Here is a 26,383-nt window from a genome sequence, read left to right on the forward strand (position 1 = left end):
TAAATAAAAGAAAAGATACATTTATCAAGAATAGGTGAGATCCAACACTTAATGATTGTCATAGGATACAAATAAGTAATCAGGAAACAATCAATATTAACATGAATCATAAGGATACAAGCAACAAGTTACAGTCATACAGTCGTAAGTGGGAGGAGATGGATAATAGGAACGATGAGAAGACTAATAGTAATGCAGCCTTAGTGAATAGTTTGACAGTGGTGAGGGAATTATTTGCTTAGCAAGTGATGGCATTGGGGGGAAATTATTCTTGTGTCCCCCACCGCCCTGGATGATAGCCAGAGGCGTGCATCCTTCCTGTATAAAACACCGGCTCAAGGTTGACTCAGCCTTCCATCCTTCCAAGGTGGATAAAATGACCCGGATTGTGGGGGCTATATGCTGGCTCTATTAACAAGTGCTATTGCTAACAGGGTGTAAGCCGCCCTGAGTCTAAGGAGAAGGGTGGCATAAAAATCGAATCCATAAAATAAAAAATGAAATAAATAGTTGTCTCCCCCAGAAATCTATTAATGAGTAATAAAAACTGATTTGATCAGATAACATCTCTCTAAAAGGAGGGGAGAATGATACTTACATTTAAATATTGTGGGTTTGTGTGGCTTAAACATTACAAATTTTCTGTTCTTTGGTAAAAGAAGAGGTTAACAACAGGTGTCTGAAACATTAGTTTCTGCTTGTTTCCTATTGTACTGTATAGTATGTCCATATGGATATTCTTGGTCTTCACCCTCCACTCTGCTTTATGGTTTTCTTACTTTTTAAATTGTAAGCTTCACATAGTCATCTGCAGTTGGATGGCCTTGAATTTTCTTACTTTTTAAATTGTAAGCTTCACATAGTCATCTGCAGTTGGATGGCCTTGAATTTTCTTACTTTTTAAATTGTAAGCTTCACATAGTCATCTGCAGTTGGATGGCCTTGAATTTAATCAAATAAATAAATGCAGTGGTGACAAGCAAGCCAGTGTGATTAAGATCAACTTTGAAGTTGCCAATTATTCATGTTAATAATGTCACAAACAATTTCCAGACAATTACCACTGTCCTTGGAACTCTAGAGTCACAGGACCAATCTGCTGAAATATAAAGAGTCATTCTATCTGAGCAAGAGTCAATGTTACATTATGAATGAATGCTTAATGAAACCTCATGACCATTGCAAAAATTGCAGAAATTGGAAGCATAAGTAAGATTTGAGTCAGTCAGAATGACACACTTTCCCATGTCAGCTATTAACTAGCACAGGCCAGTTCTGTTCCATACACAGTGGGCAAACATAGAATGTTGAATGACTTTCAGATGTTATTTTACAGAGAGAGACATATTACATAGGAATGTACTGAACACATAAGAACTTGCATGCTGAACAAATGACCATAGCCATTTACAGCAATTGTGAAGTGAGAAGCATACACAAAATAATTCAAAGTTATTTTCTCACCTAGTTGGAAGATATTTGATACTATATAAATATATTCCAAAACTTACTGAATAAAAGACATTTATTAAAAGGCTTAATAAAAGGCTTTATATTATTAATACTTTATTATATGTTAATAGTTTTTAACAATTCTGTATCTTTTATAAAAATGCAAATTGCATACTAGAACTGCAAAAGACAAATAAAAAATACAGTGTAACACTAGCATTTTAAGCTCATCATCAGTGAGTTAACTGATTTTTTGATGATGCAATTTTATATAAGCTGAATCCCATTGTTCTTGTGGGTCTGCTCCTGGGAAAGTGCTTATGCTTACAACTTTAAAATATTTCCCTTCAGATTTTTAGCTGATTTAACAATTTACAAAAATCCATTTCCTACAGGAATAAAACTTTAACATACATACATACATACATACATACATACATACATACATACATACATACATATTCAATAGGAAAGCATGATACATAGAAAGATACCTAGAAAAATCAGCAGCATGAATTTTCTGTATTTTTAATACAGTAAATATGTATATTTTTGGTTTTACTCATTACAGTGTTATCTTAGTTGTCATTTGATTTTTTTTCTGTTAAGAAATTACTTTATATGCTTATCTGAGAGAATATATCAGAACACCTTGGCAACATGTATGGACTTCAATTCCCAGAATTTTCCAGTCATCAAGAAAGTTGAAGTCTACATATCTCGAAGTGGTCAATGTTCAGAAACCTTGTTGTACATGACTTTGCTTTTTACTTTCAATGTTTTCCATACCGATTGCTTCCACTAAGATTTTGGATCATGCAGAGGAAGAGAGCGAGATTTTGTTCAACTGGGCTATTGATGGAAGTCCTCTGTTGATGCTATGCCATACAAGGAATTACAACTTGGGCTATCTGGGAAGATTCCATTTTAGATTACTAGAGTTGGAAGGGATCTTTTATGTTATCTAGTCCAACCACCTGCTCAATCAGGAGTCCCGACACCATATCAGACAAATGGCTGTCCATTCTCCTATTGAAAGTCTCAAGTGTTGGAGTTCTCGCAACCTCTGTAGGCAAGCTGTTCCACTGGTTGATTGCTCTGACTGTCAGAAAGTTTCTCTTATTTCCAAGTTGAATCTTTCCTTGGTCACTAGAAATGCAGTCCAATTACCCAATTCTGGAATCCTTAGCCAGGATGGTTCGTAGGCGGGTGGCGAACTCATTCGTTGATTTGCCTTCGGCTTGTCGCATGAGCATGAACTGGTGGCGGTAGACTCGGACCGGCGTGGTAGGTTGGAAATGGGAGGCAGGTTTGGCTTGAAGAGTGGCCCAGGCGACGTTTTCTACAGTGTCTGGGTCGACCAGCGTAGAGGCTAGTCTGTATATTGTTGGTCCGCAGTAATTTTTAAAAATTGTTCGCTTCCTATCATCTTCAGCGTCATGGAGATTGCTTGTTTGTAGGAAAATGTGGAATTTCGACATGTAGGATGTCCACGGTTCTGTGTCCGGGTTGTAGAATGCCGGTGCCTGAGCCATGACGGAGCTCATGGTAGCTCAGCAGGAGTTTAACCTCCTCATTGCCACCGTTAAATCAGTGCTCGGAGACTGCTTCAGTTCAACAGGTTTATATCGTTAGGCATAGTCAACAGAACAGCTCTCTCCAACAATCAATTCCCAACAAGGGCAACGACTAATCCGTTGCCCTATTTATACAGTTCTTTTACGCGGGAACATTTTCTGACAACCATTTATTTTTGGCGGCATTCTAACTTAAGCCGCATCTTAACCAATCAGTGATTTAACCGTTTATTTTCTTTTTACGGACATAACAGTTCTTCTACGTCTTAGCTGGTAGCCACACAAGGAGGCAGATTTCCTTTCCTGCTTCTTCAATAGTTGTGCTTAAAAGGCCTTCTTGGAGTCAATGTCCTTCTGGAAGCCAGTTCCATTTCTCTTTGTACTTTTTCCCAAAAGAAGGTGCAGACACAGAAACCCATTGAAAACCAGTGCTTTCTGTGGCCTGCTTTCCTTCAAGACTGAAGATTTTGTGTCTTTGAAATTAGCACTCACAGACAGAGAAAAACAATCTGAGCAAAAACAAGACGCAGATAGAAAACAATCTGTCTCTGCAAAAGGAAGGAGGTAGAGGTGGGACCCATTACATAAGGTAAAGAGAAAAGGTCAGAAAAGGTCTTAGACAGTGCTAGATATTTTCTTGAATAAAGATTTCTTATCAGAACTTGTGAGTTTCAGTCCTACCAGTTGAATGGGGTCTGAAACGTAATCCTTTTCTTAATCCTTCATTCCACCTGGTGACTGAAAAAGCTTCTTTGCAGTCAGTAGAAGTTGGGAGAAAATATAATTCAGCCTATTCTCTCAGTAAAAGAGGATTTGCAAACTGATACCTATTTCCCTTCCTTTCTCTCTCTCTTTCTTCCTTTCTTTTGTAAAAGGAAAGGGCAAAATCTGGTCAACAGTCTTAGAAAACTGAAATGAGAGTTATTCTCAGTTTATTTAATGCTATAGTCTTAATCCGATTTCCCTTAAAAAGGTTATCCAACACAGATAGGGATGCTTAGATTTGTGTATGTGTATATACTGCCTTCACATTATTTCAAACTGAGTACTTTATTAAACATCTCCTTTATAGTGTCTGAATAAGTATTGTAAAAAATGAAGAATGTTTCTATTTCCTACTTCCATATCTGATCCAGATACATATCGTTCCCAAATTGCAAAAAAGAGTGTGCCCTTTGTTACAGGCTTTCTAATGTGAATATTGTTTTTTTATTTTTTTTTTTCTCACACCAGTTGATGCTCCCCAACCTATATTCCTGAGAATTATGTCAGGTACTGTTACATGGAAAAAAACCTTAAAAAAAAAAAATCAGTAGTAAAAAAGAGTAATTGCTATACCAACTGATACAGGTACATAGCTGGAGGGTTTTTTTGCATCATGAAATAACATCTAAGTTCACCTGAGAGAAAGTGCCTTTAAAAGCTATGGTATATTTACGCAAAGCTTCAAAGTATATTTAGACTATAGTGGCTAAGCATAAACAAATCATCCCTATGTGAACCAAGCTATCACATTAAACCTTAATAGTGTTTGTTTTGATATAACATAATAAATTTGGTTGGTAAATTTTTGATTTATATACAATTTATAGCACTAAGTAGGCACATATACAGCTGAGAATGAACCCACTGAACATAGAGGCTTACTGTAGAGGAAACATGCACATATTAATAGTCTGAATACATCATCATTCACAAGGAGTCCAAAATGAATAAAGGAATAGTTATTTCACAGAATATATAAAGATAGGGACTGGGGAACTGAGTACCAGATCTGAACACAGCAAACAGTTTATTAGTATATCACTGCTTTAGCAGAAGTTATATTTACATTCTGGCAGAGAAGATTTCAGCAGGGGGTACAATTCAATTAGAAGTTGTGTAACATCATCTAGGGAGGAAACAATCCCCCTTCACAGAAAATACTTTCTCCTTTTATTTTGTAAGTAACTTTATCTCAAATCATTAACACCGGATATTGATCCATAAGTGATTTTGTATTTAAGTGATCAGAGGACTGAAAGTATCAAAAAGCACCTGTAATTTTTGAAACTGAGTTAATTGTTTCTTTTGGGACAGAGGTTCTGAGCCTAAACCTGAAATTTTCCATGACCTTTGGATCCTGCAACTTAAATCATTAGCTTCATCAGCACCTCATTCTGGTTAATAAGTATTTGTCCCTCCTACATATAGTTTACTCCATGTCAGTGGTTATGCAAGAAGAGAAATACTTTGAAGATAGTCTGTAGATTCCATTAAAAAGTCAGTCACTCCTTTAGAAAATTTTTAAAAAGGGCCTGCTTCACCATTAAATTCTTCTGGGAGAAGGCTGATTGGAAAATATTTCTGGAGCCCATGTGCAAAGTTATCCCCATGCAGATGGATCTACAATTAAATAACAGATAAAATCAGATAAGCACCGGAAAGTTAGAAATAAGGTGCCATGAAAATGGATTCCCACACTGACCTAGGAGATTGGATCTAAAAGTCTAAATAGACCTTTACAAGATTACAATTCAATGAATAGGTATCTATGCAGAATATGTATATAAAGTTATATGGACTTGACATAAGTGGACAATGTAGGAAAGAAAACCTCTTTCAGTCTTCCATCCTCCTTCCCCACACTCAAGCCAATACAGCTTTAGCTCAGAATTAACACTATCAGAAAGAAATATACAAATATATAAATGTCATATATTTTACTTTGTAGGGTAAGAACTCTATTCTCTCAGTTGTACATCAGTTGTATATCAGATACAAATTTGTTGGTCCAATTAAGGGTAAAATTTCAAAAACATAAGTGATGGAAGAGAAATCTCCAAGAATGTTCATGTAATTATGTGGTATTAAATGATTACATGACTGTTCCAGGAAGTGCTACAAAGGAAAATTTGGCTTTCAGAAAAAAGTCCATAATGTTGTAAGCATGTAGTATATTTCTTATTATGAAAAGAAGGAAGTAGGCAATAGTGATATTTATCAACCTCAATAATTTTAATATGTATCGATTTCATTAGCCGGAAATTATTTGCTAGCGAAGTTGCTGAAGTTGAGAAACACTGGTCAAGAGATAATCAGATAATCTACTTTATATATATTTTCAAAAGTGAGTTCACTGTTTCCTCCCTTGGGAAGAAATATATATGAAATAGATTACTTGAATTAAAGAAACCCAAGTACTCACAACAATATTTGTGATAAGAATCTTTTACATTCCTATCATCAGGAAATAACTATTTCACTCAAAACTACTCAGCAGAATAAAACCTTTATTTATGAACTTGCATGTTGTTTTGAATTGCTGGTTTTATATGTGGTTTCCTTTTAATTAAAATAACAAAAGAGTTGTTGAATCGGAATGGAATGGATGTATTTATTGCAAAAGAAGAAAAGTGCTGGGTACTGAAATAACAAAGGATCAATTCCATCACAAATAATAATTTGTGCCCACTTACCCGTGCTTTGATTTTTTCAGAGAGGAAAAGCTTAATTAGATTAAATACATGGTAAAAAATTACAGGCTCTCTAATCAAGTGGAGTCCTCGGACTTTTAGTGGGAAACCATCCTGCCAAAAAAGGAAAAAAATAAGAAAACAAAGTAGAGGTGAGTTTGAATGTTTTTCTGCCTTTAAGTCAGTATTGATTCCTGGAGCAATCTGGAAAAGTTTCTTCTGTTTTTGTTTTTTTTCATAAGGTTTTATTGGGAAGTGGTTTGCCAATGCTTGCTTAAGGCTGAAAGGATGCGACTGGCCCAAGATCACTCAGCTGGCTTTGAGCTTAAGGAAGAATTTAATCACTACACCAAACTGGCTACAAATATAAGAGTGCTGATATTCTAGTGTTTATAAGCAACATACATGAAAATATGGAACAGGCTACACACAAATACACACATAAATGCTGTTGATTTGAGCTCCGAACATGGCAATTTGGTTGCAAACATTTCATCACTATTCGAGGAGACATCATTAGTGAGTTTTGAGTTAAACAAAATATTTGCAAATAAATTGCTAAGTTGGAGAGCAAACCAACAGCCTAATTACCAACCCGAGCTACTAATATTCAATCATATTTCAAGGTCAATATGTTCAATATAGAAAGCAATTTCTTTGAAAAGGTTTTTAACATCATTGTTTATACAGACAACCATGCCTGTGTTTTGAAGTATGTATGGATTGTGCATAGAGAATAATTAATGAATACTCAATTGTAAGGTGAAAGAACTGACTTCAGAATTCTATCTATTTCAGAGATAGGTTGTTCCCAGTTCTAGAGCAGTGATTTTCAACCTTTCTTGAGCCGCGGCACATTTTTTACATTTACGAAACCCTGGGGCACATTGAGCGGGGGGGGGGGGGGTGCTGCTAAAAAAAGTTTGAACAAAAAAATTCTCTCTCTCTCTCTCTCTTCCTTCCTTTCGCTCTATTTCTCTCTCCCTCTTTCTCCCTCTTTCTTTCTCTCTCTCTCCATCCCTCTTTCTTTCTCTTCCTTCCTTCCTCTCTTTTTTGCTCTCTTTCTCTCTCCCTTCCTCCCTCCCTCTATGTCTTTCTCTCTCCTTCCCTCCCTATCTTTTTCTTTCTCTCTGTTGCTTTCTCTCTCTCTTGCTCTCTCTCTCTCTCTCTTGCTTTCTTTTTCTTGTTCTCTTTCTCTCTCTCTCTCTTGCTTTCTCTCTCTTGTTCTCTTTCTCGCTCGCTCACTCTTTCTCTCTCTTGCTTTCTTTCTTTCTCTCTCTTCCTTTCTTTATCTCTTTCTTTCTCTCTCTTCCTTTCTTTCTCTCTCTGAGCTTCGCGGCACACCTGACCATGTCTCACGGCACACTAGTGTGCCTCGGCACACTGGTTGAAAAACACTGTTCTAGAGAACTGGTAGTAACATGGCAACCTGGGTCGCTGGAACCAACAGCAATCCAGGCCTGCCAAACCTGGTTCTCTCCACAGCGCCATAAGTGCCGCCAACTTGTTTTTGGGTTCTGTGCATGCGCAGAAGGTTTTTTTTAAGTATTGTGCATTCACATTTTTGGGAAGTGACATGTACATTCCGTCGTGATTCGAATCAATGGGGAAGGTAAGGAGAACCCAAACCTGGACATATCTTTTGTGGTCTGCCAGCAGAGCTGGCAGCAGATTTGGACAGTAAGAAGGTTGGAGAGGAATAGGGGCCAATTCTGGAGTCTGGGGAAGGCTCTGATGAGTGCTCTTTATCGGAGGCAGAGATGGCGCCAGGGCAGCCTGACAATTATCAGCTGCCTTTGAAGTCAGACATCAGTGAAGCAGACGAACAGCTGGAGCCTATTTCCAGTGTACACATATGCAGAGCTGCCAGACAAAGGGAAGCCCTGAGTCTTCAGAGAGGGGCGGCATACAAATCTAATAAACTAAACAGCTAAGGATCAAGGGTCAACCTGGGAGTAAGACCACAGGTGGACAATGAATGGCCCCTTCAATAGGGAATAAAATAGGAGCGAAAAAGGAGGCCAGTTTGCACATGACTTGCAGAGACTTCATGCCAAGTTTTGAAGATATTGGCCTGGCAGCTCTTCAAGCCAGATAAGGTCTGGTACAGTAAATTTACCCTTGAAAGACTTTGCTGGATGTGAATGAGAAGAATTCACAGTAACTTAATAAAAGGGGGGATTATCAGAACAAGGAGTCTGCTTTGTGGTTTGTGGAATCCTAGGTCAGAACAATATCTCTCACATTATTTATAACTTGATTATGGACTGCCAAAAGACATTTTAAATCAATTCAAGCAGTTGTCAATGGAAGTGCACTGAGAACTATGCAGACAATGTGGAATTATTGACTATAAGACAGTACATATCTTTATCTTATAAGCAAGTCACATTGTTGGACAATCCAAGGTGACCAAGCTCTATTAGAGCCTATAACAGTGATGGCAATTTTTTTTGGTTTCTGTGCCAAAGGGGGGAGGGGGCATAGGGGATCACACACATGTGTATCCACATCCATAATTCCATGTATGTGACCTCTCTACGCATGCATGTGTGACCCCTCCCGCTCCCAGCATGACACGGCACACCTGTTTTTTGCTTCTCCTAAGCTTTAGAATCTTTCTAGGAGTCTCTTCAAGTTGGGAAATGGGCCATTTCTGGATTCCAGAGGGCCTCTGGGTGTGGGGAAGATCTTTTTCGCCCTCCCCAGGCTCCTAGAAAGGCTCTGAAGCTTGGGGAGAGCAAAAAAATGGGAACTTCTGGTTCAACCAGAAGTTGGCAAATGGAATGTTTCCAGCTGCGGAGGACCTCCGGTGGGGGTGGGGAAGGCCATTTGTGCCTTCCCCAGGCTCCTAGAAAGGCTCTGGAGCTTGGGAAAAGCACCCCCTCCAGAAGCTGAAAACAGGCTGTTTCCTGACTCCTAGTGGGCTCAGAATGCCCGAGAATCAGGTAGCCAAGCACATGCATGCATGCTGGAGCTAAGCTCCCGTGCCCACGCGTGCCATAGTTTTGCCATCATGTGCCTATATTAATATGGGACAAATCTGGAGAGAGTGAAGTCAGCAGTGTTTGTATCCTGGCAAAACTATGCAGCATATAATATAGAAGGTGGACAAAAAAAACCCAAGATGGGGCAGCCTGGGAAACATATTCTTTATTCAGTTTGAAGAGGGTTTAATTTTGAATTGTAGCATAAAACTATACTGAAAAGATGCTATTTATCTGCTTGAATTCAGCTATCTGATTTAAGTTCTTGGAAATTAACACAGTATTCTATTATGGAATAAATAAGAATAAAGCTTACTGTGAGTGCAAATGCTATTTTCCTCGTCACTGCTGGTGTGATCTGAAATGCATGAGCAAATTTCCATCCTTTGAGATCGAAGATTACCTTGACTCCATTACGTTGGGTGTCTGTCTCTCTTACCAATAGCTCAGATAACATAACACTTACACGAAAGAGATCATATACTGTAAATATCTTAGGATCCCATCGTGCTAAATGCAACATACAAAGAGAGAAACATATTAATTATTTAACAATAAGCCAACTTTTCTGCACAAAGTGAATATTTTGTCTTAAATAAAATTCTGGACTGGGCAACAGGAATAATGGGCATCAATAAAAAGTTTACTTATGTTTTACAAAACTTGTGCATCATGAACTATTCCACACACTAGGTAGCCTTAATAGCAATCATAATTTCAATTGATATGACTTTCCTAACAAGCATTGTACAATCAATATTATGAAAGCTAATATATAAACACAAAGAATAGAATGGAATGGAATGGAATAGAACAGAACAGAATAGAATAGAATTCTTTATTGGCCCAGTGTGATTGGACACACAAGGAATTTGTCTTTGGTGCATATGCTCCAAATGTAAGAAAAACCTATAGTATCTATACTGTGGAAATTTATTACAATTAAGCCAAATTAGGAGTCACAATTTAAATACAATCTTATTTTATAGTCTATTTCACAAAGTTTACCATAATTATTCTTGCTAAAAAGAAACAGTTGCAACAAATAAAGATAAGAGTGATAAGCATTACTATAAATGTCTACATTATTGATTTCAAAGACTAAGGATAAATGATTGAGATAACAAAATGACATACTGGATTATTCTCTATCAAGTCCAAATCTGTCAGTTCTTGATAGGGGAAAGAACTAGATAGGGGTTTTCCTAAAAAGTGTACCATGTAACAAATCAGTGAGAGAGAGGGTGAAGCCGATGCACACCTAAATATTTAATTAAACATAATTAAAAGCACAGCCTCTGTGTTTTACAAACTACAATTCAAAATTGCTTGTTCAAACAGATTCACTTTCTTCACTTTTTATCTTCAGTTTTTATCTAATTATTGCTTTATAGCTATGTTTATCTCATTTTTTCACATACCTTAATAATCAGCAGTTCACGAAAATTATCTGTAAATTATCTCACTGAATGTTGGCCAAATATTACTACTGCTCTCAGTGCAGCATTTACCTTAAGACTTCCCCCTTTCCAAGTTGTTTGAAAATAATCATAATAAAGGTACAGATGTAAGATTCATTTAATATGCAAGCAAAGCATTCATGAAAGAACTGTGCTGGCTTAGTGGTTAGAATGTAGTACTAAAGGCTACTTCTGCTGACTGCCATCTGCCCACTATTTGGCAGTTCAATTCTCACTCAGAGTTGACTCATCCTTCCATCCTTCCAAGGTGAGTAAACTAAGGACCCAGATTGTTCGGAACAATACACTGCTCTGTAAACTGCTTAGAGAGGGCTGTAAAGTGCTCTAAAGCAGTGTTTCCCAACCTTTTTTGAGCCGTGGCACATTATTCACAATTACAAAATCCTGGGGAACATTGAGCGGGGGGGGGGGGGGCTAAAAAAAGTTTGGACAAAAAAACCCTCTCTTCCTCCCTTTCACCCTATTTCTCTCTCCCTCTTTCTTTCTTTCCATCTCTCTCTCTCCATCCCTCTTTCTTTCTTTCTTTCTTTCTTTCTTTCTTTCTTTCTTTCTTTCTTTCTTTCTTCCTTCCTTCCTTCCTTCCTCTCTTTTTCCCTCTTTCTCTCTCTCTCTCCCTCCTTCCCTCCCTCTCTCTCTTGCATTCTTTCTCTCTCTCTTTCTCTGTCTCTCTTGCTATCTCTCTTTTATTCTCTCTTGCTTTCTCTCTCACACACTTTCTCTCTCTTTCTCTCACACACTTTCTCTCTCTCTCTCTCGCTTTCTCTCTCTCTTGCTTTCCTTCCCTCTTTCTCTTTCTCTCTTGCTTTCTTTCTCTCGCGCGCATGCTTTCTTTCTCTCTCTTCCTCTCTCTCTTCCTCTCTCTCTCTTTCTCTATTTCTTGCTTTCTTTCTCTCTCTTGCTTTCTCTCTCTCTCTTTTTCTCTCTCTCTTGCTTTCCTTCTCTCTTTTTCTTGCTTTCTCTCTCTCCTCCTTTCTCTCTCTCTCTCTTTCTCTCTTATACACCATGCCGGCAACAGAGAGAGAAAGAGAGAGAGAGAGTGGAGGGCGGCTTGCCGGTCTGCGGCCCCCTGGATCAGCGGCACCGCATGGCCCCAGCGCGGACTCCGCCGTCGCCTTCACCTCCGCCCCCATCCGGCTCTGCAGCTAAGAGGCAGCAGCCACATCCACCCCTTCGCCCTCCCAGGCATCCATGGTGCTCAGCGCCCGGCCACATGCCGCCTCCGCCTCCCAGTAGCGCGCCCGACTTCTACCTGCAGGAACGGGTGGTGGGGCGCCACGAAGGGTGGCCCTTGAAGGCCGCCATGGTGCCATTTTTGTCATCATGGCGCAAAGCCACACAGTCCCGGATCGCTCGCTTCTCTGGCCAGCAAACCGCCTGCCTGGGAAAGCAGCACATTTTTTAAATGCACGCTTTTCAAACATGGCGCTTTCCTGGGCAGCCGGCTTTGCTGGCCGGAGAAGGGAGCAATTCGGGACTGCGTGGCTTTGCGCCACTTCAAAAATTTCTGCAGGGGGTGGGGGTTTCCAATGGCTGTGCGGGCGCTTGCCCACGCAGCTTAGAGGCAACAGTGGTCGGCACCTCCCACCGGGCTCCAAAAGCTCACTTGCCGTCACCGCCAGGGAAGCTCCAGCCGGGCCGGGCTCATGGCACACCTGATCATATCCCGCGGCACACTGGTTGAAAAACACTGCTCTAAAGAGTCTAAGTGCTATTGCTATTGTTTATATACCATAATAATAAACTTAAAAGGCAAAGGCAATAGAAAATGCAAACTATTTTGTGTGAGATTAAAAAAGAAGAGAAATTAAAGACGTTTCCACAGAATATAATTATTTCTCAACCAATTAAACTTCAGCAGCAATTATCTATGTTAGCATTAAGAGAAATGGAAATAAAAATAAATTCTGCAAACCAAACAATGAGCTTTCAAATAAACCAGGGAAATGGTGGTGGGGGAATGATGTTGAAATTACAAGAGAGTGAAACTATAATAACAGGTAATGGGACTATGCAAAAACTATTTCAATACAATTCCAATTTATATGAAGGAAAAGAAATTTCCCTGGAGAAAATAAATGAATATTTAAATTTTAAAAAGCTTTACTGAAGATTATAGAAACAGAAGATTGACGACAGAAAAAGACCTCAGGGTCCATCTAGTCTGCCTTTATACTATTTCCTGTATTTTATCTTAGGATGGATATACTGTATGTTTATCCCAGGCATGTTTAAATTCAGTTACTGCTGGAAGTTTGTTCCAAACATCTACTACTCTTTCAGTAAAATATTTTATCATGTTGCTTCTGATCTTTCCCCCAACTAAACTCAGATTGTGCCCCCTTGTTCCTGTGTTCACGTTCCTATTAAAAACACTTCCCTCCTGAACCTTATTTAACCCTTTCACATATTTAAGTGTTTCAATCATGTCCTCCCTTTCCTTTCTGTCTTCCAGACTATACAGATTGAGTTCATTAAGTCTTTCCTGATACGTTTTATGCTTAAGACCTTCCACTATTTTTGTAGCCCATCTTTGGACCTGCTCAATTTTATCAATATCTTTTTGCAGGTGAGATCTCCAGAACTGAACACAGTATTCTCACCAGCGCTCTATACAGCGGGATCACAATCTCTCTCTTCCTGCTTGTTATACCTCTAGCTATGCAGCCAAGCATTCTACTTGCTTTCCCTACCGCCTGACTGCACTGTTCACCCATTTTGAGATTGTCAGAAATCATTACTTCTAAATCCTTCTCTTCTGAAGCTTTTGCTAACACAGAACTGCCAATACAATACTCAGATTGAGGATTCCTTTTCCCCAAGTGCATTATTTTACATTTGGAAACATTAAACTGCAGTTTCCATTGCTTTGACCATTTATCTAGTGAAGCTAAATCATTTGCCATATTACAGAGAAATAGATTATAAACAGATCCATAACAATAAGCTTTTTCTTGTATGTTTGTGTGTGTATTTGGTGTGTTTGGGTTTTTCTCTGTGTATCAAGATATTTGTGTGTTGTTTCAATGAGATCACACTCGTCAAAACGTCACAAAAACACTCTCAATACACGGGGGGAAACTCAAACACACAAAATGCATCGTTATATCCATGAAAATCTATAAAAACAAATATCTACCTACCTACCTACCTACCTACTTATCTAGCTAGCTAGCTAGCTAGCTATCTGACAGGAGAAAAAAACCCCTCCAGTTTACTTGTATATGCGCATATAGACACAGACACAAACAGGAAAGTAAGTTTTCAAATATGGTCCAATGCAGCTGGTCAAATTTTTTGGCAGCATTCTTCCAACCTTCTTAACTTAGCCAGGAGAACCTCAGCTACAGTTCTCTTCCCTTCAATAACAGAATCAGAAATTGCACAGTGGAAGGTGCGATGGAGGTGGATGTGGCTCCTGATCGTAAGATCTGAGGGCAATTTATTCATTATCCCTTTACGCATCTGTCCCGTTAGAAACTAGACAGAATTATCAACATAAAAGTTACTTGCCAATTCTATAAAAGACAACTCTAGAACCACTTGGATCCCTCTCTTTCAAAATTCCAATGTAGCCTGTTTGCAACAGACCAAGAACGGAGGGTGGATGTAAATTTGCAATTATTTCTGGGCATTCCCTTCTCCATTGGTGGTAGTTTTTGAAAACCTAAGAACAGAAATAATAAACAGAGATGGAAATGAGATAACGTAATAGCATAATTTCACACACATAAATTTTCATGTATAGCATGATATCAGCTACTAAAAAGTTGGATGTTACAAGTCTACACTTACAACACTTTCCTGCAGTGGTGAAATCTAAACGTTTTCTGTGGGCATGCCTTATTTTATGGGTGTGGGTTGGAGGTCAAGTAGGCATGGCTTCAGGTGGCGTGGCTTGGTGGTCATGTAACTCGTTGGGCATGCTTGGTGGTGAAACTCACTTAACAACACTTTTGCTTAGTAAGCAAAATTTTAGGGCTCATTTGTGGTCATAAGTTTCTTTCTTTCTCTTTCTTTCTTTCTTTCTTTCTTTTTCTCTTTTGTTTTCTTTTTCTCCTTCTTTCCTTCCTTCTCCTTTTATTTCCCTTCCCTTCCTTTCCCCTCATTTCCTTTCCTCTCCTCTCCTTTCCCCTCCTTCTTTCCTTACCCCCTTCCTTTCTTTCTTTCTTTGCTTTCTTTTCCTTCTTTGCTTCGTTTTCTTTTCTTTATTTCTTTCTTTTTTTCTTTCTCCTTTTTATTTTCATCTTTCCCTTCCTTTTTCTTTCTCTCCATCTGTTTCTTTCTTCTTTTTTCTTGTCTCTGTTTCTCTCTCTCTCTCCCTTTCCTCTTTCTTTCACTTTCTTCCTTCCTTCCTTTCTCTCTCTCTCTTTCTTTTTCTCTTTTGTTTTCTTTTTCTCCTTCTTTCCTTCCTTCTCCTTTTATTTCCCTTCCCTTCCTTTCCCCTCATTTCCTTTCCTCTCCTCTCCTTTCCCCTCCTTCTTTCCTTACCCCCTTCCTTTCTTCCTTTGCTTTCTTTTCCTTCTTTCCTTTCTTTTGTTTTCTTTTATTTCTTTCTTTCTTTTTTTCTTTCTCCTTTTTATTTTCATCTTTCCCTTCCTTTTTCTTTCTCTCCATCTGTTTCTTTCTTCTTTTTTCTTGTCTCTGTTTCTCTCTCTCTCTCTCCCTTTCCTCTTTCTTTCACTTTCTTTCTCTCTCTCTCTTTCTTTTTCTCTTCCTCTCAGCAGTGGGAGAAGGAAGAAAATGCTTTGGTAGGGCAGTGACCCTGTCACATGCCATCCCGGAGTGCCATTGCTGCCCCCCTCCCCCCTTCCTGGTTTTGGCTCCGGGATGTTTGCGGGCCAGGCAGTGCCGGGGCATGCACCTATGGAGCTCTGCTGGCCTCAGGCTCTGGGGCTGTGGGAGCCTTGGAGGGCAAGGACATAGTGGTGCTGCCTAGAGAGTAAGGGGATGAGTGTGCCTGGCAGTGTCCAAGCCTTGCCAGGGAGGTAAGCTGAAAGTAAAAGGCCAGGCCGGAAGGTACAGCTGATTGTGGGGTGGATGGGCTGGAACTTCTGTGCTACTTTGCTGGGTGGCAGTGGTGGCTTCCAGGCTGGCACCCAGCAAGGAAGTGTAGTTGAGCAGGGTCAGGGCATCATAGCCTATTGTGCAGGTGGGCCTCGTGGTGGTGGGCTTTGCTGCAAGCCGGCGTCCATCCCAGACCTGGCTACAGGCTTCAGGATGTGTGCTTGAGCAGCCATGAGCACCCATCGCCTGGGCCGGCTGGTTTCAGGGGCTGGATGCAGGGAGTGGGACCTGAGGCAGAAGGCAGCTTCCATCAGGTCTGGTCTGGTGGAAAGAGCAGCCCCCCCTGGTGCCTTCAGGGGATCAGGGAGCCCTTGTTTGTCCACGGCGAGGACACACTCGCACTTCCGTCACACTAACTCATTGCGGGTATTAAAAAAGCAGAGGAGGAGACATCCAGCCACCACAGGTGGTTTCTGAGACTTCAATGCCCACCTGGGCAAGACTGGCGATGGATGCTCAATCAGCGAGCCTCCATCCCCATCACTGCAGCTGAGCCTACTGCCCAGTGGGAAACACCCCCTGCACCAACCCTCTCCACAGCCAGGCATCCCCCTCCCTCTCCCATCAGCAAGGAAGGAGAAAAAGTTGGGAGCCGTTTCCTCTGGGAGTTCCCGAAGTTGGAAAGCAACTGATCGGGGAGCCAAAGCAAACAACGGGTGGACAATTTAAAGCCAATTCCACCTCGGACTGGTGTCCCTACAGGGCTCAGCAGGCTGTCAATTATTTTCCCCTCCCAGCCACTCACTCACCCACCCACCCACCTCGTGGCAGGGCAGCGGGCAGGCTGAAAATCCTGTGCACTCGTGGGGGAGAAGAATGAGGGCAAAAGGAAGAGAAAGGAGGTGGGGGCTCCCCGACCCAGCCAGATAGAATGGGAACGGAACACACAGGTGGGAGTGTCCCACACCAACTCACACAATTTTCCTGCATGGCCCTGGTGCCAGTGGCAGTAGAGCATCTTTGGGAGCTGAGGCGCAGCAGGTCTTCCTCACCCCTGCCAGCATCGGCCTTACCTTCTGCTGCTGCTGCTGCTGCTGCTGCTGCTAGGGGACTGAGTCTGAGAATGGAGGCAGAGGGGGAGGGGGAGGCAAGCAGGGGGCAGGCATCCAAAGGCCTCGCGAAGCAGAGAGCACCAGGCCCAAAAGGCAGGAAGCAAGCAGATGTCCTGCTGCACATTTGCACCGCATTTCCTGCAATCAGGGGTGGGCTGCTGCCTGGACAGGGGGGGACGCAGTAGGGTAGCGAAAATGCAGCTCCACCCCAGAGCACCCTATTTATTTATTTATTTATTGGTTTTTTGTTTGTTTATTTTATAATTTTATAATTTTATTTATTTTATTTATTTTATTTATTTTATTTATTTTATTTATTTTATTTATTTTATTTATTTTATTTATTTTATTTATTTTATTTATTTTATTTATTTTATTTATTTTATTTATTTTATTTATTTTATTTATTTTATTTATTTTATTTATTTTATTTATTTTATTTATTTTATTTATTTTATTTATTTTATTTATTTTATTTATTTTATTTATTTTATTTATTTTATTTTATTATTTTATTTTATTTTATTTTATTTTATTATTTTATTTTATTTTATTTTATTTTATTTTATTTATTTTATTTATTTTATTTATTTTATTTATTTTATTTATTTTATTTATTTTATTTATTTTATTTATTTTATTTATTTTATTTATTTTATTTATTTTATTTATTTTATTTATTTTATTTTATTATTTTATTTTATTTTATTTTATTATTTTATTTTATTTTATTGTATTGTATTTTATTTTATTGTTTTATTATTTTATTTTATTTTATTTACTTGTTTACTTGGTTTTTGTTTGTTTGGTTTATTTATTTATTTATATTTATTTATTTATTTATTTTATTTGCTTATGTACTTATTTCTTTCTTTCTTTCTTTCTTTCTTTCTTTCTTTCTTTCGATTTTTATGCCACCCTTCTCCTTAGACTCAGGGCGGCTTACATCATGTTAGCAATAGCAACTTGTTAACAGAGCCAGCACATTGCCCCCACAATCCAGGTCCTCATTTTACTCACCTCGGAAGGATGGAAGGCTGAGTCAACCTTGAGCCGTTGATGAGATTTGAACTGGTGACCTACAGATCTACAGTCAGCTTCAGTGACCTGCAGTACAGCACTCTACCTGCTGCGCCACCCCAGCTCCTCTCAGTTTAGAAATAGATTTCTCTCCATTTGTTATTTTAAAGTACATTGACAAGTAATTTGTTCAATTTGCACTGAAAGATGTTGAAAGAAAATGCATAAGCCTTTCACTGCTCCCAGTCCTCTTCCGGTGTGGACTCACATCCTACCGCATGTGTAGCCCTGGGACATCCATTTGAAGGACAAGCGAGCAGGGACTGTGGGACCTGTTTGGGGGTGTGGCCAGTCAGCATTGGCGAACCAGCAGCAGCTGTCACTACAGGTACGCCAGAACCGGGAGCATTTCACTACTGCTTTCCTGTGAGTTTATGTCTTTGAATTCAAGAGGCAAATCAATAGAAAACAGAACTTTCAGAAGAATCTGCATAAAACTGCAGTGATGGGGGGTTCTGTAATCTATACCAGTGTTTCCCAACCTTGGCCACTTGAAGATATTTGGACTTCAACTCCCAGAATTCCCCAAATGACAGATTATCCTGAATTTAAGAACAAAAGAACTATAAACAAAGCAAAGCAAAGTGGGAAATATTTAGCTTCCCTAGGTTGCCAATCTAATTCGAATTACTATTAGCAATTCTGCCCCATTATAAATCTATTTTATGTTTCAAAAGTAATTGATCTCCATTTGTATATTTCAACCACTGTCTGTCTCACAAGCATAAAATTCCCTCCCACACCTAAGCAATATATATATAACCTCACATATAAATTCAGCGCTCCATTTTCATCAGGGGGAAAAGTGAAGAACAAAACAAGAAAAAAGAACAAGTACAGTGGTGCCTCTACCACTGATTGATTGTGATGATGATACCCCATAAAGTTGGGCTCGACTCTTAGAAACAGTCCAGGTAGCTTTACTTCATGATGATGTGACCCTATTTCAGGGGTCCCCAACCCGTGAGCCATGGCCCATTACTGGCTGTAGCCTGTTCAAAACTAGGTTGTGCAAGTGGCTGGCCAGTGCACACACTGACTTGTGTGAGTGGCACGCCAGTGCTCATGCCCAGCTTGACTTGTGTGACCAATAGGCCGGTGCCGCTGCTGCTGCTATGGGACTGAGTCTGAGAGAGGAGGCAGACATGGAGAAGAAGGCAAGCAGGTGGCAGGGGTCTAAAGGTCCAGCGAAGCACAGAGCACCAGGCTCAAAAGGCAGGAAGTGGCAAGCACTTTCACACAGCATCTCCTGCTGCGCACACAGTGCGACTTGCATGACCAGCAGACCGACTTCTCTCTCGTTCCCTTCCTACCAGGCTGCCTAGCCATATAGATTGGGGGCTGTTGCCCTACCTGATTTTTCAGGGTTTTTTTAATAGTGTGCCCATTGTCATTGTGAGATCATCTATCTTGATGCTTATCCCCCTCACCCTCCTTCCTTCCAACTTTCCCAGCATTACAGCCTACTCCAGAGAACTGGTTCTTTGCGTAATATGTCAGAAGCAGGAGAATTTGAGCCTCTTCTTTTATGCTTCCAATGAAAACTCTGGGTTGACTTGTTTAATAATCCATGTGTTTTCTTCCTTGGCTATCCACAATATTCTCAGGAGTCTCCTTCAAGACCAGGGGTAGGCAAAGTTGGCCCTTCTATGACTTGTGGACTTCAACTCCCAGAATTCCTGAGCCAATCATGCTAGCTCAGGAATTCTGGGAGTTTAAGTCCATATGTCATAGAAGAGCCAGCTTTATTTATTTTATTTATTTATTTTGTCCAATACACCATGAGGGTTTTAGTGGGTATATATATATATATATATACACACACACATAGTAAAATACATGATGAAGGTTATAGAGGAGATACTCATAGTAAAATATATCTATGAAAGAATAGAAAAGAAGATATAGTAATAGAACATATCAATGAAAGAGTAAAAGAAGAGATATAGGAATAGAAGAAAGGTATAGGAGATATAGGAGACCAATAGGACAGGGGACGGAAGGCACTCTAGTGTACTTGTACTTGCCCCTTACTGACCTCTTAGGAATCTGGATAGGTCAACCATAGATAATATAAAGGTAAAGTGTTGGGGGTTTGGGGATGACACTATGGAGTCCGGTAATGAGTTCCATGCTTCGACAACTCGGTTACTGAAGTCATATTTTTTACAGTCAAGTTTGTAGCGGTTAATATTAAGTTTAAATCTGTTGTGCCTACCCCGTTCAAGACCAAACTTCACCGTTGTTTATACAGATAGCCTTTAACTTACGACCAGTTAATGTCTGTTCAAAGTTCTAATGGACTGACTTGGGGGTAATTACCAGTGATGGACTACCAAAATTTTTACTACCACACTGTGAGCGTGGCTTATGCATTTTCTTTCAACATCTTTCAGTGCAAATTGGGCGCTCTGGTGTGGAGCTCCAAATTTCACTACCAGTACTGCATTCCTTACCGTTCCCGTAGGAGCCCATCACTGGTAATTACCATCTAGAGTCTAAATTCCAATGGGGATCTCTCCCTGCAGTCACATGAGTGCATTTCAGGCACTCCACAACCGGGCTGCATTTACAGCCATTTACAGGATCCTGTAGTCATGTAGCCACATTTTATGATAAGTTTTACAAAGTCTGCATTTACTTCTGATTCTCAGCGAAACCACGTCCATAGCGTAACCATTAGTTTGCTTTACAACCAGGGTTGGGATTCAGCAGGCTTTGACCAGTTCTGGAGGCATAAATTTTGAGTAGTTCAGAAAACCGGTAAATACCACCTTTGACTGGCCCTGCCCTCATTTAATCTCTGCCTCCCGAGTCCTAGCTGATCAGGAGGAAATGGGGATTTTGCAGTAACCTACCCCTGGAGTGGAGAAGGACTGGACAATTTACAGTATCCTTCCCCTGCCACTCCTACCAAGCCACGCCTACCAAGCCACACCTACAGAACTAGTAGCAACGTTTTTTGAATCCCACCACTGTCTATAACTGTTGGCTTGTCTCGGTTTAGCTAAGCTATGAAACGTTCGACATCACCGAGCAAAGAATTTTAACAGAGCGTGGATGTGTGATAAAGCCAAGACAGAGACTTAGTTAAATAAGTACTGTATTATTTACATATAAACAAAATATAAACAATCCAAAATAAGCACAAAGCAAATACAGGATAATAAGCACTGAGCAATTACAAGATTGAAGCACAAAGCAAAATACAATATAGATAATAAGCACGAAGCTAATACAAGAAGATACGCACGAAGCGTAAACACAACTCCCCCTCTCTCAGGCAAAGTGAAAAAGGAAATGACTGAGCAGAATAATAAGCTTTTATAGCTTCAATGAGGAAGTGACGAAACAGCCTTGAATATTAACTCTTCAAGTACAAGTTAACTCTTTAAGTGCACATTAACTCTTTAAGTACAAGTTTGGTACAAGTGTACAACATGCAGTTTACAATGGCAATCCCTAACAACCATGTACCCTGTACTAGCAATAACTATAGTGTTTACTTAACAACCATTGCAGAAAATTACCTTTACAACTGTAATGAGTTACGACCATGCTGGGCAGGCTCCATTACACTTGTAGCCCAAGAATTAGCATTAGCATTTAGCATCTAGACTTACTGTATAGACCGCTTCACAGTGCTTTTACAGCCCTCTCTAAGTGGTTTACAGAATCAGCATGTTGCCCCCAACAATCTGGGTCCTCATTTTACCCACCTTGGAAGGATGGAAGGCTGAGTCAACCTTGAGCCAGTGGTGAGATTTGAAAGGCTGAATTACAGCTAGCAGTTAGCTGAAGTAGCCTGCAGTGCTGCACTCTAACCACTGCATCACCCCCACTTAGGAACCACTGTACTTGTATGAGAGAGAGAGAGGAAAAAGACAAGAAAGGAAGGAAGAGGGAGGGAGGGAGGAAGAGAATTATTTGTTTAACCCTTTAAATATGTTAAAGAGTTAAATAAGGTTCAGGAGGGAAGTGTTTTTAATAGGAAAGTGAACACAAGAACAAGGGGACACAATTTGAGGTTAGTTGGGGGAAAGATTAGAAGCAAGGTGAGAAAATATTATTTTACTGAAAGAATAGTAGATGCTTGGAACAAACTTCCAGCAGATGTGGTTGGTAAATCCACAGTAACTGAATTTAAACATGCCTGGAATAACATCCTAAGATAAAATACAGGAAATACAGTAGTATAAGGGCAGACTAGATGGACCATGAGGTCTTTTTCTGCCGTCAATCTTCTGTTTCGAAGGAAGGAAGGAAGGAGGGAAGGAAGGAAGGAAGGTAGGTTGTGTATCTATGTTATCATATCTGCAGCGGAGGGTTGTAAATAATTTTGCTACTGGTTTGTGTGTGCGCACATGCACAGAGGCATTCCCAGTGGTTGGGCGGATCCTCTCGCCACCGGCGCTACCAGTTCTAACACCAGGTCCAAACCAGAAGCAACCGCTGCATAGCAAGTGTGCAACAATCCAAATGGTCACTAGCGTTTATTTAGACACTATTGGCAAATATTGCTGTTCATTACTTTTTGCAGTATGGATTACACATGATGGAATCGACCAAACTTTAATAATACTCCCATCTAGTCTTCAGTTTGGAAATAGAGAGCTTACCTTAGTCCATGCATACTTTGAATTTCTAAGGGAAAACAATGCTTTGGAGCATGTTTGGGCAAGCACTGAGTTGTTAAATGGATATTATTCCAGTTTCACATGAGAAGGTGTAGGTAATGTGCTCACGTAACCCTCTTAGATAATACAGGACCACAATGCATTACAACAACATTTTATCTTCAGGTTTAAAGCATTTCACAAACTTATTCTATCCAACTACAGTATCAACATGGAATATCGCTTATTATGGCAATTGTGTGGGAAGATCAGAAGGATATTTGAGTGAAGCACAATGAACAAGGATTGGATTTTAATAAAAATAAGCTATTACCATTGCTAAAACTGACAATCAATATGCACAGCTGCATATCACCTTCATAAACTACAATATATTTTCTGTCTCTGCACTTTTACAAATAGGCCAAGGAAAGCTATTGAAATTGCAATAGTAACAACAAATTGCCTGTCCCAGCCATTGTAATAAAAATGCCAATGCACATAAATTTCTTAGTGAACAAAATGAGTTAGGCTGGAATCAAATATGTGCTTAGCATGGATTGAAATGTCAATATAAATAAATGTTGCTCTCTGTAGCAATGTTAGTTGCAGTTTGATTTGATCTGAATGCAAGTTACAGGAAGATTTTGCAAAACCAGTCACTTGGACTCATGTAAAATTGCATAAGTCCCAGCAACTGGTTGGGTCCCACAGAGTTGGCCTTCTCCAGGTCCCATCAACTAGACAATGTTGCTTGGCAAGGCTTAGGGGAAGAGCCTTCTCTGTGGGGGACCCAGGCCTCTGGAATCAGTTCCCCCCAGAGATTTGTCTGCCCCCACCCTCTTCGCTCTGCAAGAGTCTCAAGACCCATTTATGCCACCAGGCTTGAGGCCATTAGACTAAAGTGACCAGATCATGAGTTAGGTAAGGCAGGACACCATCGGAATCCCAGCGACTGATTAGGTCCCACAGAGTTGGGCTTCTCCTTAAAACCACCTCTGCCGTCAGGCATGGGAGAACTGAGATAACTTCCCCAGGCCTATATTGTTTATGTATGGTATGTTGTGTGCATGTTTTTTAAATTATGGGTTTTTAATTTTAATTATTAGATTTGTATTGTACATTGTTTTTCTATTACTGTTGTGAGCCGCCCCGAGTCTACGGAGAGGGGCAGCATACAAATTTAATAAATAAGTGAGTGAGTGAGTGAGTGAGTGAGTGAGTGAGTGAGTGAACGAACGAACGAATAAATGAATAAACGAATAAATAAATAAATAAATAAATAAATTGGCGGCGGCAGGGGGAGAGACAGATGACTGACAAAACTCAAAACGCTCAAAAAAGCTTGCCTGTTCTTCCTCATGAAGACATAGCTAACGGAGGGTGGTGGCTTCGACGGCGTCTGCAGGGCCCCTGTCTTTTAGGCGTCACTGGAGGACTTGGAGGGCTGGAGAGAGACTGTAGCGGGAGTTGTGGGTCCCACAGTGCAAAAACAGGTTTGGCCCGTTGGTTTGGGGTGGAAGCGGCTTGGGTCGGCTTACTGGCTTGCAGCAAGCCCAGCAGCAGGAGTGAGGCTGGGCGCACAAGAGGCATCGCGGTGGTGGTGGTGGGGCACTGCAGAGCCGGAGTGAGCGAGGGTGCTTCTGCAAACTGGCCACCCGAAAAAAGTGGGACTTTTGAAAAACAATGCGGGACATGAGAAAAAATCCTAAAAAGCGGGATGTCTGGTCACCTTACATTAGACCCTAGCCCCCTGGCCTAACGAATGTAGTGTGTGTTTGTTGTCTGAATGACAATGACAATAAATTAATACTATGGGAGTTTTAGATTAACTCTTTTAAATTAATTGGATTATGATGTTGTATTGTTTTTTATATGTTGTAAGGCACTCCGAGACCTCAGAGAGGGGCAGCATATAAATCCAATCAATCAATCAATCAATGTATTGAGAGAATGTGGAGTGAATGTAATATTTGTTTTTTATGGTTTCTGGGGATTTTCTTGATTTTTAATTAGTTAATTGGATTATTTTATATTTTATATGTTATGAGCCGCCCCGAGTCCTCGGAGAGGGGCAGCATAGAGATCCAATAAATGAAGGAAGGAAGGAAGGAAGGAAGGAAGGAAGGAAGGAATTAAGGAATGAATGAATAAATAAATAAATAAATAATGAATAAAGTGAATTGGTACATAAATTAACAGCTCAAATATCTATACTATCTGTTAATGCATGGATCCACAGTTAATGCATGGTCCCTGGTCTGCAAACAGGACCTGGTCCATGGCCTGCTAGGAACCAGGCAATACATGTTGTAAAGTCCTAGTTGCTCAGGCGCAGGACCAGGTAGTGTGTGAAACCATGCCCACTTCTAGCCATGGAAAAGCCACCCTCCATGGAACCAGGCCCTGGCATCCAAAAGGTTGGGGATCACTGTGTTAATGGATTCCAAGGTTATTATTTATTAGATGTACACACATGCTCACATGATGACAAATAAACTCAGTTGAATAGTGTTTGGGTTAAAGTTTTAAAGAAGTAAATAAAAATATTTTGAACTGCTTTGACTATCGTATAAGTGACACAGAATCATTCTCAAATGGAGCCGGCACTGTATACAAGAAACATCTTCAATTAAAAAATAGTCATGATAAATTTCTCCCATGTCGTTGTTCGCTTCATAAACATTTAAAAATTCTCTATATTCTGAGGAAATTTGAAATTTCCAACACATTTTTGTTATAGCTTTTGAAACTGATTGTTAGAAAGTTTTATTTTTCAAACAGCAGTAAAAATATGAAAGATGAGAGCAAAACTTTTCAAAGGACAGGGAAGGACAGAGAAATGACAGAATACTAAATAATAACCGTATAACTAAGTACCAGTAGTAACAGTAAACAAAATGTTTGGGAAATAAATAAAGCCTCTACCCCATTTGGTCAAGTCAGGAACATTCTCTTCCCAAGTCTCTTTTATGTTTTCTGTTTTCCCAGTACTTGTCAATCATTTAACTTCTTCACTTCCTTCTCAACGTCCAGAGTTAATTTTAATGTTTGACTTTATTTATTCCCTCTTCTCGTATGTTTTCCCACAACTATTGTGAAAATAGGAATTTGTATTGTGTAGATTTCTTTCTATGTCTTTGAAATTGGTAATGTACATTGAAATATGGTAATCTAGCTGGGTACAATGTCTGGTTTGTGCAAACTCAACATTTCACTTTGAATTAAGATGAAAACAAAAGCTTATAGAGACAGAAATAAAAACAGGCAAACAAGGAAAAGAGTGGCATACATGCGCTGCATGAAAACATGAACTCTGCCACTATTTGTATACAGTAATTGTAGTTTTCTTTTTTTAGTATCTTGGAGGAATCTGAGAGATCATATGCTGCAACGTCCTGCCTGTCGGCGACTACTTCAGCTTCAACCACAACAACACAAGAGCACACAACAGATTTAAACTTAATATTAACCGCTCCAAACTTGACTGTAAAAAATATGAATTCAGTAACCGAGTTGTCGAAGCGTGGAACTCATTACCGGACTCCATAGTGTCATCCCCAAACCCCCAACACTTTACTCTTAGATTATCTACGGTTGACCTATCCAGATTCCTAAG

At 39.9% G+C, this 26,383-nt stretch overlaps 1 protein-coding gene across 2 annotated transcripts in view; it reads right to left on the minus strand.

The window, feature by feature from the left end:
- The window catches only part of TTPA (alpha tocopherol transfer protein), a 30,599-nt gene continuing 4,216 nt past the window's right edge, over positions 1 to 26,383 (minus strand). Inside the window, exons 2-5 of one of the 2 annotated variants that reach the window (XM_070747854.1) lie at positions 14,463 to 14,616; positions 9,788 to 9,981; positions 6,488 to 6,598; positions 1 to 941 (exon numbers count right to left, since the gene is read on the minus strand). In XM_070747854.1, coding sequence (XP_070603955.1) covers positions 915 to 941; positions 6,488 to 6,598; positions 9,788 to 9,981; positions 14,463 to 14,616 — 486 coding nt within the window. In that variant the 3' untranslated portion in view covers positions 1 to 914. Of the gene's footprint in view, positions 942 to 1,510; positions 5,415 to 6,487; positions 6,599 to 9,787; positions 9,982 to 14,462; positions 14,617 to 26,383 lie in introns of those variants that run through there. The other variant, XM_070747853.1, reaches the window with a different exon arrangement.

Source organism: Erythrolamprus reginae, chromosome 3 (assembly GCF_031021105.1).
Source record: "Erythrolamprus reginae isolate rEryReg1 chromosome 3, rEryReg1.hap1, whole genome shotgun sequence".
Lineage (NCBI taxonomy): Eukaryota > Metazoa > Chordata > Lepidosauria > Squamata > Dipsadidae > Erythrolamprus > Erythrolamprus reginae.